Below are 12,097 nucleotides of genomic sequence, written 5' to 3'. Positions count from 1 at the left end.
GCATCTCTGTGCTTTCCACCCCTGCTCTGTGCCCCCTGCTGGTGCCCAGCCTCCCTCTCCCACCCATCTTCACCCACTCACAGCCTTCTCCCTGGGGCCCGCTGATCTGTGTCCCCTGACCCCACCTGTGCCTTCATCCCCGGTCGTCTCCCGTTCCGGCTCCCCAACTCTCTTCCTCCTTGGGATTTTTAAGAGAGAAAAATAAGAAAAGGAGGAGAGCAGGAAAAAGAGAAGGGAGAAGGAAGGTCTACAGTAGTCTGGAAAAAGGAAAAAGCAAGTTTGGAAGTCAGCAAACCCTGGCAAAAGCCCCACCTTGGTACTATCCCCCTGTGTGACCTGGCACAGACCATTCCTGTCTCCGGGCCTCAGTTTCCTTACCCGTATAGCAAGGGGAGTTGGACCAGCCACTCTTTGAGGTCCCTGGTATTCTAGGGTTTGGTTATTCTTACAGAAGTGTGTCGGGGTGGGGGGTGAGGACTCTTTGGGAGCAGCGGGGTGAGGTAGAGGAAGGTTCTAGAGTGTGGTGGGTGGCCAGAACAAGGGCCCTTGGCAGAGGACCTGCCTTCTCTGAGTGGTCTCCACATCTTGCTGAAACACCCCCTGTCCCCCACCTTGCCTGCCCAGGCTCTGCTCTCCTTCCTCTGACCCAGAGCCTGTTCCTCAGGGGGCAGATGGGACACAGCCTACTGCCCCTGAGTGGAAGTTCGTCTGTGTGTCCCCTTTGCTGAGGAGGGAAGGGCTGGGGGTGCCGAAGGAGACCTTGGGGAGCAAGGGACAGTCATGCCACTGAGGGCTGAGAGCCCCAGGGTTCTCTCAGAAGCATCCGTGTAAAGAGTGTGTGAATAAAGTCAAGGTGTGTTCTGCAGGTCACAGAGGCCAATGAGAGACAGAGTCCCTGCGGGCTGCCTAGAGGGTTGGGTTTTAAGTTCTCTTTCTCTCTATTTTCCTGTTTATCTCCCCAAATGAAAGTAGTCTCCTTGGGGATCCCTGGGTGGCTTGGCGGTTTGGCACCTGTCTTTGGCCCGGGGCATGATCCTGGGGTCCCGGGATCAAGTCCCATGTCGGGCTCCCGGCGTGGAGCCTGCTTCTCCCTCTGCCTGTGTGTGTGTGTCTCTCTCTCTGTGTCCATCATAAATCAATCAATCAATCAATCAATCAATCTAAAAAAAAAAAAAGAAAGTAGTCTCCTTATCCTAATGCGCCTGAATGGGCAGAACCATTTCCTCCTTCTCATTTCCCAACTGAGACCCCTCTAAATTTGGCAGGGAGAGATGGGAGATGGGAGGAGAGGCACCTAGGGGGGAGCAGCACCTAAGGTGGGCATGGGGGGTTGGCACCCACGGTGGGCATGGGGATGTCACCACCCAGAGTGGGCACTGGGTGCTTCTATTGCTGCCTGTGGGCTGGGCCCTCTATCCCCCAGGCAGAAGCCCATCTTCTAGAGAACACCTGGAAGGAATGCCTCATGGAATGGGACATTCTCTGCTATTTGTCACCATGTGAACCCTTTCCTTGGGTTTGGGAGGGGGAAGTTGCAGGGCTAACCAGTGACATTTGGGAAGGTGGCAAAAACTGCATGACACCCCCAGGCCCTCCCTCTGGGGTCAGAGCCCAGGCCACTGGAGGCTCGCTGGGTGGAGCATGTGATAGACAACAAAGAGGATGAACTGGCAGCTCGAAAGTCCCCAACTCCACCTCCAGCCCCACCCCCACCCCTACTCTAGTGCCAGATCTGCAACAAGTTGTCACATGTTGGGCAAATCACTTCCCACAGGGGCTCCATGTTCCTTTATCTGAGCATTGCAGGTTGGTTACCATGACCTGGGGGATCCCTTTCAATCTTGAGAGCCATCAGCTCCAGGGTGAACTCGGGCAGGGTTGGAGGGCTCCATCCTTACTCTATTCTCTGGCTCCTCCCTATCGCCTACTCCAGCTGAGGTCTCCTTTCCTGGGACTGACAGCTAGGACAGCCGGGACTATTTATGGTGTGGCCTGTGTGTGCCCCCTGCCCCTCCCACACAAGGCCTCTGCCTGGCTCCCGCCCAGTCCCTGCCTGGCCAGTCGGCTAGTGGCACACCCTGAGTCCTGCTTCTTTGGCTCCCTCTCTCCCAGAAACTGGCTATGCATGGGAGAAGGAGCTCCCCTCCCTGCTGGGGACGCCATCTGGGGTACCTTCCTTCGGCCCCCTCCTGCCGGGTCTGGGGGGCCCAGGCCTGCCCAGCCCGGGAGCCGGCTCGGCGGTCGCCACTACTGTGCCGTGACATGGCCCTGCAGAATGCCCTGTACACGGGAGACCTGGCGAGGTTGCAGGAGCTCTTTCCCCCGCACAGCACGGCTGACCTGCTGCTGGAGTCCCGGGCCGCCGAGCCTCGCTGGAGCAGCCACGAGAGGGGTGAGGGACTGGGGAGGGGGTGGAGGGCTAGGAGCCAGGGGCCTGGGCTGACCCTATCAGGCACAGAGATACCAAGTGCTTGAGGAAAGGAGAAGCCCCTGGCTACTTCTCCCCTACCCAGAGGCTTGCCTAAGCCTTGGCCCAGGAGTGAAGTCATGCGGAGCCCAGAATAGCTTCTGCTGAACTGCGTGGCTGGGTCAGGCTCGGCTCAGGGACACAGAGACCCTCTCCGTCTGTCCCCGTTTCCCTCCTCCTCTCCCTCTCTCTGCCTCTGACCTCCTGCTGCTCCTTTCCCCGCTGCTCTCCCCACATGCTCATACTCTGTCCTCATGAGCTGGTCCCCAGAAGAGTGCAGGGGGCAGGGAGAACCCTCCAGTGACAGACACGCCCTCTGTGCCAGGCTGGTGGAGAAGCCCAACAGAGGGTCTGCAGAGCACCCAGAGTCTGGCCCGGGACCCATCGTCACCCGGACAGCCTCGGGACCTGCCCTGGCCTTCTGGCAGGCCTTGTTGGCCGGGGACGTGGGCTCTGTCTCCCGCATCCTCACGGACTCCAGCACCGGCCTGGCTCCGGATTCCATCTTTGATACCAGCGACCCAGAGCGATGGAGGGATTTCCGCTTCAACATCCGTGCTCTGAGTACGGGTCGGGGGGCCTAGGGCTGGGTGGGGGTCTGAGTGGGATTGGGGAGGCCAGGGACGGAGCTCTGGGCTCCCTCTTCCCAGCCTCTGCCCACCTCCTCGGTCGCCTGGGTGTTCTGCACCTCCCGCCAGGGTCTGAGGCCCACATCCCCTCTCTCCCTAGGACTCTGGTCTCTGACGTACGAGGAGGAGCTGACCACCCCACTGCACGTGGCAGCTAGCCGGGGCCACACGGAAGTCCTGCAGCTGCTGCTGAGGCGGCGGGCAAGGCCTGACAGTGCCCCTGGGGGCCGCACCGCCCTGCACGAAGCCTGTGCTGCGGGCCATGCGGCCTGCGTCCACGTGCTGCTGGTGGCCGGGGCCGACCCCAACATCCCCGACCAGGACGGAAAACTCCCCTTGCACCTCTGCCAGGGGGCCAGCACCCTTGAGTGAGTGACCCCTCAGCCCAGCCCCCTTTCTACTCTTAGGGGAGAAAGAGATGATGACCTCAGGGAGGGTGAGGGAGCATGTTAGGGGTCAGAATGCTTGGTGGACTGGGATGGAGGAGCCAGGGCTTGGGTGGGAAGTCAGGATGTGATTAGTCCCCAAACCACCCTACCATTGGCCCTAGATCTTTGGAATGGCTTGTACATGGGGCAGTTTCTGCTTCCCCAGGGGTGTGAGAGGACCGGTGCAGGGACTCGGCCATATAGCCTGTGTTGGGGAAGTTGTCTGGATCCATTATGGGGGAGATGGTACACTATAAAGTCTTAATTTTTCTTAGCTTTATCCTATGCTCCAGGCCCTGTGATAAGCACAGTAGTAACTGAGGCATGATCCTATCCTCAAGGAGCTGACTATTCAAGAGTGATCCAGATAGTCTGTAAAGGAGAGCAGCCCCCAGTTAGGGCATGCATTGATCCCTGTGGGCAGGTCTGGCATTTCCCTATTGGCAGGGATCCTTCTGAGAAATGGGCCAAGAGACCCAGTTCCACTAGCTAAACTTACAAGAAACTGATAGATAAATGCATGTTTCAATATATTATTTAGTGTAGGAGAAATTCCTTTACTATGACCCAAATAATTATGCCCTATGTGTAGGGAACCGTGGGGGATGAGTCCTCACTCAATTTTTTGATGAGCGTAGAATCCTGGCAAAGGGAGCCTTGTACATACGGTAGAGGCCCTTTCTCTACTGACTGTACACCCAACAAATTTCACATCTTGCTTCTGAATGGTGCCAAATTTTTATTCCTTTCATGAACCTTCTCCCTCCTGTTAACCTCATCATCTCTCAGCAGACTCCATTGACTTATTAAGGTCGAAGATGTATTCTACACCAGTGTATCCCAATAGAAATACTATGTGAGCCACATATGTAATTTAAAATTTCCTAGTATCATTATAAAAAAAGAAGAAGAAGAAGAAGAAGAAGAAGAAGAAGAAGAAGAAGAAGAAGAAGAGCGGGGTATCTGACTGTTTCAGTCTAGTAGAGCACGTGACCATTGATCTTGGGGTTGTGAGTTTGATCCCCACATTGGTGTAGAGATTACTTAAATATAAATATAAAATCTTTTAAAAATACAGAAAAAATATATGAAATTAATTTTTAAAATTGTGCTAAAATACATAGAACATAAAAGTTACTATCTTGACCATTTCTAAGTGCACAGTTTAGTGGCACTAAGTGGGTTTATGTTGTTAGGCACTCATCACCACTATCCTTCTCATGAACATTTTTAATCTTCTAAAACTGAAATTCTGGGGACACCTGGGTGGCTCAGCAGTTAAGCGTCTGCCTTCGGCTTACAGAGTGATCCCGGGGTCCTGGGATAGAGTCCTGCATCGGACTCCCTGCCTGGAGCCTGCTTCTCCCTCTGCCTCTCTCTCTGTGTCTCTCATGAATAAATAAATAAAATATTTAAAGAAAATTTTTAAAAAACTGAAATTCTGTCCCTACTGAACAATAGTTTTCTCATTCCTCTCTTCCTCCAGCCTGTGACAGCCACCATTCTTCTGGTTTCTAGAATTTGACTATTATAAGTACCCCATATGAGTGGAATCACAGGACATCTGTCCTTCTGTGATGGCTTCTTTCACGCAGCACGATGTCCTCAGGGTTCATCCATGTTGGAGCAGGTGTCAGGATGTTCTCCCTTATTCAGGCTGAATAAGATCCCATTGTATGTAGATGCTACATTTTATCTATTCACCCTGCTGATGAACACTTCAATTGCTTTTACATTTAGGTGATTGTGAATACTGCTGCTCTGAACATGGGTGTACAAATATCTGTGAAATGGGTGCAATTAATTTTAATAATATATTTAACATAGTATATCCAAAATGTTGTGACTTCCGCATGTAATCAATATAAAGAACTAATGAGATATTGTACATTGTCTTTTTGTACCAAATCTTCAAAATTGATGTGTATTTTACACTCACAGCATGTCTCAATGAGGCATAGTCATAATACAAGTGCTCAATAGTTGTGTGTGGATGGTGGCTAATGTATTTGACAACACAGCTCTATAATACCACAGTTTTTAGTTCTGGCCTCATGGAGACCTCACCCAGTGAGAATCATTCTTTCCTTTCCTGAGTAAACAAAAGTATTTTTTTTAAATATTAAGAATCTTAAATTCTAAGATTTTATCAATTTATTTGAAAGAGACAGAGAGAGTGAGTGAAAGCACAACCAAGGGGAGGTGCAGAGGGAGAGGGAGAAGCAGACTTCCTGCTGAGCAGGGAGCCTGACATGGGGCTCGATCCCAGGACTCTGGGATCATGACCTGAGCTGAAGGCAGATGCTTAACCGACTGAGTCCACCAAGTGCCCCAAAATTATTAAGGAGAATTTAAATATATAGAAAGGGGGGGAAGGATAATACAAATGGGCTCCCATGGTCCATTACCACCCACTCCCCTGCCAGATGCTGCTATCATGACCTTTCCAGGCAATGTCTCATGTGTTGCTCACAACTTCATTAGGTCTAGGTATTAGCTATTATCCCCATTCTATGGATGAACACACTAGCTCCAAGAGGCTAAGTTCCCTTAGCCTTGAATTTCAGTGTACACATTCCTTTTTTCTTAAGATTTTATTTATTTATTTGAGAGAGAGAGAGAGAACAAGCACATAGGCTGGGGTGGGAGCAGAGGGAGAAAGAGAAGCAGACTCCCCCACTGAGCAGGGTGCCTGATGCAGGGCTTATCCTAGGACCCTGAGATCATGACCTGAGCCCAAGCAGATAATTAACTGATAGCCCCCCAGGTACCCCCAGTGTACACATTATTATAGGCACACACAACCTTCTGTGAAGGCTGTCTTAGAGCAAATCTGGCTGGCCAATTTTGGTTTTGTTATTCTTTCTCTCATGCCCCATCCGCACCCCCTGCCAGGCCCCATGTCCCCCTTCCTCCACCAGCCCCAGCATGCACAGCACTACATCTGCCCTGCTGCCCCCTGGGCCAGAATGCCAGCCCCTCCCCTTACTAGCTGTGTGAACGTGGGCCAGGTCTTCACATCCTCAGGGCTCAGTTTCCCCTGGGAACCTGGGATGAAAGAAGCCAATTCATGCCAAGCCCTTGGAAAGGCGCCTGTTTTAACTGCATGAGGGATGCATGTAACTTTTATGCCCATGAAGAGTTAGTGCATGACTCCTGCAGATAGTATGTGGCTGGAAAAAAAGGCAAGCTGACCCTGCAGGGCCCAGCTGGGACGACTAGTGACCCACAGGATAGAAGGGGAGGGGCAGACAGAAGCAGAGGCCATCAAAGAAGTCCCCCAGGTTTGCTCTGCTTGGACCAGTAGGAGTGCAGGGCCCTATTTCCCTCCTCCTCCACCATCTCGCCCTCACCAGGTGCGCAGAACTGCTCCTGAGGTTTGGGGCGAAAGTGGATGGTCGGTCTGAGGAGGAGGAGGAGACCCCTTTGCATGTGGCTGCCCGGCTGGGCCACGTGGAGCTGGCAGGCCTGCTTCTGAGACGGGGGGCCTGCCCTAATGCCCGCAATGCCGAAGGCTGGACCCCACTGCTGGCCGCCTGTGACATCCGCTGCACGTCCCCCACCGATGCTGAGGCCACCACCGCTCGCTGCGTCCAGCTGTGCCATCTGTTGCTCTCGGCCGGAGCCGATGCCGATGCTGCTGACCAGGATAAGCGGCGGCCCCTGCACCTGGCCTGTCGCCGCGGCCACGCAGCCGTCGTGGAGCTGCTCCTGTCCTGCGGCGTCAGCGCCAACACCATGGACTATGGGGGCCACACAGCCCTTCACTGTGCTCTGCAGGGCCCACCTGCGGCCCTGGCCCAGAGCCCAGAGCACACAGTGCGAGCCCTGCTCAACCATGGTGCTGTCCGCGTCTGGCCTGGGGCCCTCCCCAAGGTAGGGGGCTGGGGCTGGAGGGAGGGCCGTGAAGGTGAGGGAATGGGGAGACTCAGACCTGTTCCCACTTGCTCTAGATGCAGCCTCTAACACTTGAGCACGAGCCAGTTCTTCATCTTGCATTCATCCAGTAAGCAAAGCCCAACAGGGGGCAAAGGCAAGGATATAAACCAGCAGGAGGTGTGTGTGTGTGTGTGTGTGTGTGTGTGTGTGTGTGCATACATGTGCTCACACCCGAATATACATGTGGGTGCATACATACATATACATGCGAATGTTCACACACGTGTGTGCACGTGTGATGATGATGGACTGAGGGCACACATGCATATACATGCGAGTGTGCATGCACACATGTGTGATGGTGGGCTGAGTGCATACGTGCATATAGACACATTTGCATACATGTTTACGTGTGTGTGCACATGTGTGATGAAGGTGGACGGAGGGCAGGAGGTCAGATTATCATGCATCTGAAAAGACAGGAGCCAGGACTGATGTGGGTGGGCATCAGAGAATTGTTTCTTCATCAGGCGAGCGAGCTGATGAAAGAAGCGTGCAGGCAGCTCAGCCTGGCAGTGGGATCTGTTCAGTGAGACACTCTGTGCATGGGAGAGGCTTCCAGAGCAGAGCCATGAGCCTGGGTCATGAGGTTCAAACCCTCCTGAACTTTTGCAGACAGATATGGTCCTTGTTTTGGGGAGCTTAGCAGGACATGCATCACCCAGACCAGCAGCTGCTATCCTGGCACCAGAGAGAAAACCTTTCACTGTCAATTTCCTGCCTGTATCTTATTTTGTTAACATAAAATACTCCCCAGTAGGTTCAACCTGGAGATCTGTGCTACTTAGGCCCTGGCAGGGGGCCCTGTCTCATACCTCCTTGTATCTAGAGGGGGCCATATACTGTCACAGAGGATTCTGGGACTGGGGTGGGGACCCCTGTTCTCTGAGGAGCTGGGTCAGAATGGATACAGGGTAGCAGGCTGTGAGCAGGCCCCCTACCCCATTTCGGGCTTGAACTGTCCAGCCCTACCAGCTCCTGGACACTCCTCTCCTGCCTTTCCCCTTCACTCACAAACCTAGAAGCATCTATCTAGATTCCTAAGCAAGACCAAATAATTAAACAGCCCGAGAGTTCGGCAGATTGGTCTCCCCTTTGGGAAAATACAAGAAAATCAACAATTAACACTAATTAATCTCCTATTAACACCAGATAATTAGGAGACAAGCAATCCCCCTGTAATCTGACGGTGGCTCTGACAGCTAATGATTTCCCCTTCAGGGAGGGGTGGGAGGAGGAGGCGGAGCAGCAGACAGATTTCCTGAGACCTGGTTACCCATTCCCCCAGCCCTGATCTGCCCTGCCTTAGGGACCAAAGGGGCTGGCACAACCAAGTGCCCCATTCCTCCCTTCATTTGAGTGCCGTATCCCAGGTGATTGAAAAGTTCAGGAAGGAGTCTACCTCCGTCTCCTACAATCTGCAACTGCTCCACACTTGGCTGAGGTGCCTATGTCCCTGCAAGGAGTCATCTATGATCACTGCCAGCCTCAGCCAGCTCTCCAGGAGCCACTGGGTGCTCAGGAAACCTGGAGTGAGGGTCTGGCTTTGATGCTTGTTCCTGTGACTAATAGGCAAGTCACTGGAACTCTTTGAATGCATGTTCCTTGCATGTAATACAGTCTCGGCCTACCAGTCTCTACCTAGTGATAAAAAGCTCTAGGAGCCCCGTGGGTAACAGTAGGAACAAGCACAGCCCTGAGCACCACCCGACAGTATTCTATGGTGTGTCAGCTGCTTCATGGATGCCTTCAGTTCTCCCAACAAACTCTGATGTAAGTGGCTGACCAAGAGTGCAGGCTCTGGAACCTGGCACCCTACCCATGTGACCCTTGGCAAGTTGCTTAATTTCTCTGGGCCTCAGTTTTCTCATCCATAAAACAGGGACCGAAGAGTGTGCCTGCTTCATAGGGTTAGTATGAGAACTGAGCTCATATGTATAAAGCCCATTAGACAGGGCCTAACGTGGAGTTAGTGCTCAACACCTGTTAGCTCCTGGTTTTCTTGGTTAAATAATGTGTGGGAAGGCTGCTGGGCATTATGCCAATGTAAGGAGAGAGAGATGCAGGTTGAACAGCCTCAGGGGACTTCCTGGAGGGGCTAGGACTGGGGATGGGCAGGGCTTGGAGATGGAGGAGGAAGGCACAGGTATTTCAGGCAGAGAGCCGTGGCAGGAATCAGCATGGCCTAGAAGGCACAGAGAGACCCCCGCCTGAACGGCAGACAGGGGTAGCAGGGAAGAGCAGGACAATCAGATGGGACCAGCCTGTTCTTTCCTAGATCTAAGGAGGAGGAGTAAGTCAGAGACCCACTCTGGGCAGACGGGATGGGGCAGCTCTAGTGAGCACTGCTGAGATGCAGGTCAAGAGGCAGAGGGCTCCAGGTGTGTGAGATACTTTCTCCAGGGGCCCCTGCTCCCACTACTCAGCAGCACCCAGTGCATGCAGCACCCTAGCCTGCCAGGTAGGGGCGTCTCCTAGTAGGCAGTGGTTTTAAAGCCCCTAATGTTGCATGCAAGTGTGTGTGCGGGGAGAGGAGTGTCATGTATAGGAATGCTGCCGGAGAGATAGTACTTAGCTGTTTTCAGATTTTACAAAGGGTTTGTGGCTACTGCCTATAGCTTGAGACACAGTAAGAGATGGAATGGATAAGCACAAATCTGCTTCTAGCTAGTACATGCAGACTCGGGTGAGTATGATGGCAACTGTGTGTGTCCAGGCCGGGTGTGGCTGTCTTTCTTTCCACGTGGACAGTCTCTGGCATGGGCTGCTCTCCCAGCATGGCTCACCCTACACTGCACCAGGTCATCTCCTCAGAGAGGCTTTCCTTGACCACTCATCTAGGACAGTACCCTCCCGACACTGAAGTCCCCAAATCTACTTATTTTTCATTGTAACAGCTTATCTGTAAGTGGTTATTTATGTGTTGATTGTTTTTTCCCACTGAAATAGAAGTTCCCAGCTGACAAAGACCTATCATCCCCATTGCTGGGTCCCTGGTGTTTGGCCCATAGTGGCCCTCAGTAAACATTTACTAAATGATGAAATGAAAGAATGAGTCTGGCTCCACCTTGATCCCACCACCACTCTTTCATCAGGCCTCTGCTGGCCTCATCCCTTCTCTCTGAATCCCCGCCCTAATGACCTCATTTTAACTTGATCACAACGGCAAAGATCCTATTTCTAAATAGGTCATATTTATATGTACTGGGGATTAGAACTTCAATGTATTTTTGCAGAGGGGACACAATTCACTGCACGGCAGCTGTTCTGTCAATGTCTGGTCACCTTGTGTGGACTGGCTAAGCACCTGCAGTGGGTGGTAACCCCAGAAACACTGACACCTCTCTGCCTTCTCCAGGTACTGGAGCGCTGGTGCACATCTCCGAGGACTATCGAGGTCCTGATGAACACCTACAGTATCATGCAGCTTCCTGAGGAGGCCATGGCCCTGGTGCCTCTTGAAACTCTGCAGGTCAGATTCCTGACCACAGGAATCTGTGGTCAGGAATTCAGAGACCCTGAACACACACTCACTCAGCCTGGCCCCAAGGGACTCCCACCACCAACAGGGAAGCTCTGTCAGTTCCCCTACCCTGCCCCAGAGAAACTACCCAGAGACCCGCTCATGTTCCAGAAGAAAACACACAGAATGAACACCCCCAAACACCACTTCTAGAGGCGCCTATAGACACCTGCTGGACACCAGCCTCCCCGCTTTAGGAGGAGAGGGTGCCATTTGTCCAAGGCTGCCCTGCTGAGTCCCTTATTCTGTCTCCAGAAGCACCACCGTTTCTATTCCTCCCTCTTCGCCTTGGTGAGACAGCCCAGATCACTGCAGCATCTGAGCCGCTGTGCACTCCGTGCTCACCTGGCAGCCTGCCTGCCCCACGCCCTGCCCCGCCTTCCCCTGCCACCCCGCCTGCTCCGCTACCTGCAGCTGGATTTTGAGGACGTGCTCTACTAGGTGAGTCCTGGGCTCTATGGGCAGCCCCAACCATTTAGAGGGATGAGTAGGAGGCAAGAGAAGGGTTGGGGGCAGGGCTTTGGCCAGAACCAGCCAGCCAGCCTCCTGGACCATGGGACCTCTCTGAATCCACACCTCTTTCCAGGTGTCCACTGCCTCTTGAGAGACCTGAAAGCAGATGCCCCAGGGGGCTCCAGTCTGCTTCTCACAGCACCCCAAACCCAGGACTGTGTCAAAATTGTTTGCATCAAGGTGGTCCTGTCAGCAGGAGGTCCAACTCCACAGGCAGATGTGGGTGCTGCCATTCCCACCAGGGAGAGAGGCAGATGGACCATGCAGCCAGGTGATGTCTAATGGCGAAACAGCTGGGACTCATGGCAAGTGACACACTCCTCTTGGTCATCTCCTGAGGCACCCCTTCAGCCCATCCAAAGCCTGTATGAGCATTAAAAATCTTCAGGCCTGTGTTGTTTGGTGCTGTCTCCAGCAGGCCCTCCTCTGAGCTGGTCACCCAGAGGGCTCAGGATGGGCAGACTCATGGCCCCTCCCTGGATCTGCCCCATGGCGACAGCTGTGTCATCTTCCTCCTTTGGCATCTACTAGCTATGGAGTGGTCCCAGGCTGACTTGCCCCGCTGGTTCATGACATGGCACAAGGGCCACCAGATGAG

The 12,097-nt window shown here is 53.3% G+C and overlaps 1 protein-coding gene across 3 annotated transcripts; it reads left to right on the top strand.

The window, feature by feature from the left end:
* Positions 1 to 129: 129 nt before the first annotated feature.
* Positions 130 to 11,893, top strand: ASB10 (ankyrin repeat and SOCS box containing 10). Of its 3 annotated transcripts, none has more exons than XM_038559746.1 (6): positions 130 to 2,392; positions 3,197 to 3,464; positions 6,881 to 7,400; positions 10,822 to 10,935; positions 11,242 to 11,427; positions 11,573 to 11,893. In XM_038559746.1, the coding sequence occupies exons 1-5, from the start codon at positions 2,122 to 2,124 to the stop codon at positions 11,425 to 11,427; spliced, it is 1,359 nt and encodes a 452-aa protein (XP_038415674.1). In that variant the 5' UTR covers positions 130 to 2,121; the 3' UTR covers positions 11,573 to 11,893. The 3 variants fall into 3 exon arrangements, 2 of the variants coding, with proteins under 2 accessions (XP_038415674.1, XP_038415673.1); XM_038559745.1 differs by lacking the exon at positions 130 to 2,392 and adding an exon at positions 2,451 to 3,031; XR_005371339.1 differs by lacking the exons at positions 130 to 2,392; positions 11,573 to 11,893 and adding an exon at positions 2,448 to 3,031 and having other exon boundaries at positions 7,478 to 10,935; positions 11,242 to 11,276.
* Positions 11,894 to 12,097: the final 204 nt, after the last annotated feature.

Source organism: Canis lupus, chromosome 16 (assembly GCF_011100685.1).
Source record: "Canis lupus familiaris isolate Mischka breed German Shepherd chromosome 16, alternate assembly UU_Cfam_GSD_1.0, whole genome shotgun sequence".
NCBI lineage: Eukaryota > Metazoa > Chordata > Mammalia > Carnivora > Canidae > Canis > Canis lupus.
This window is presented reverse-complemented; position numbering and strand designations above follow the sequence as displayed.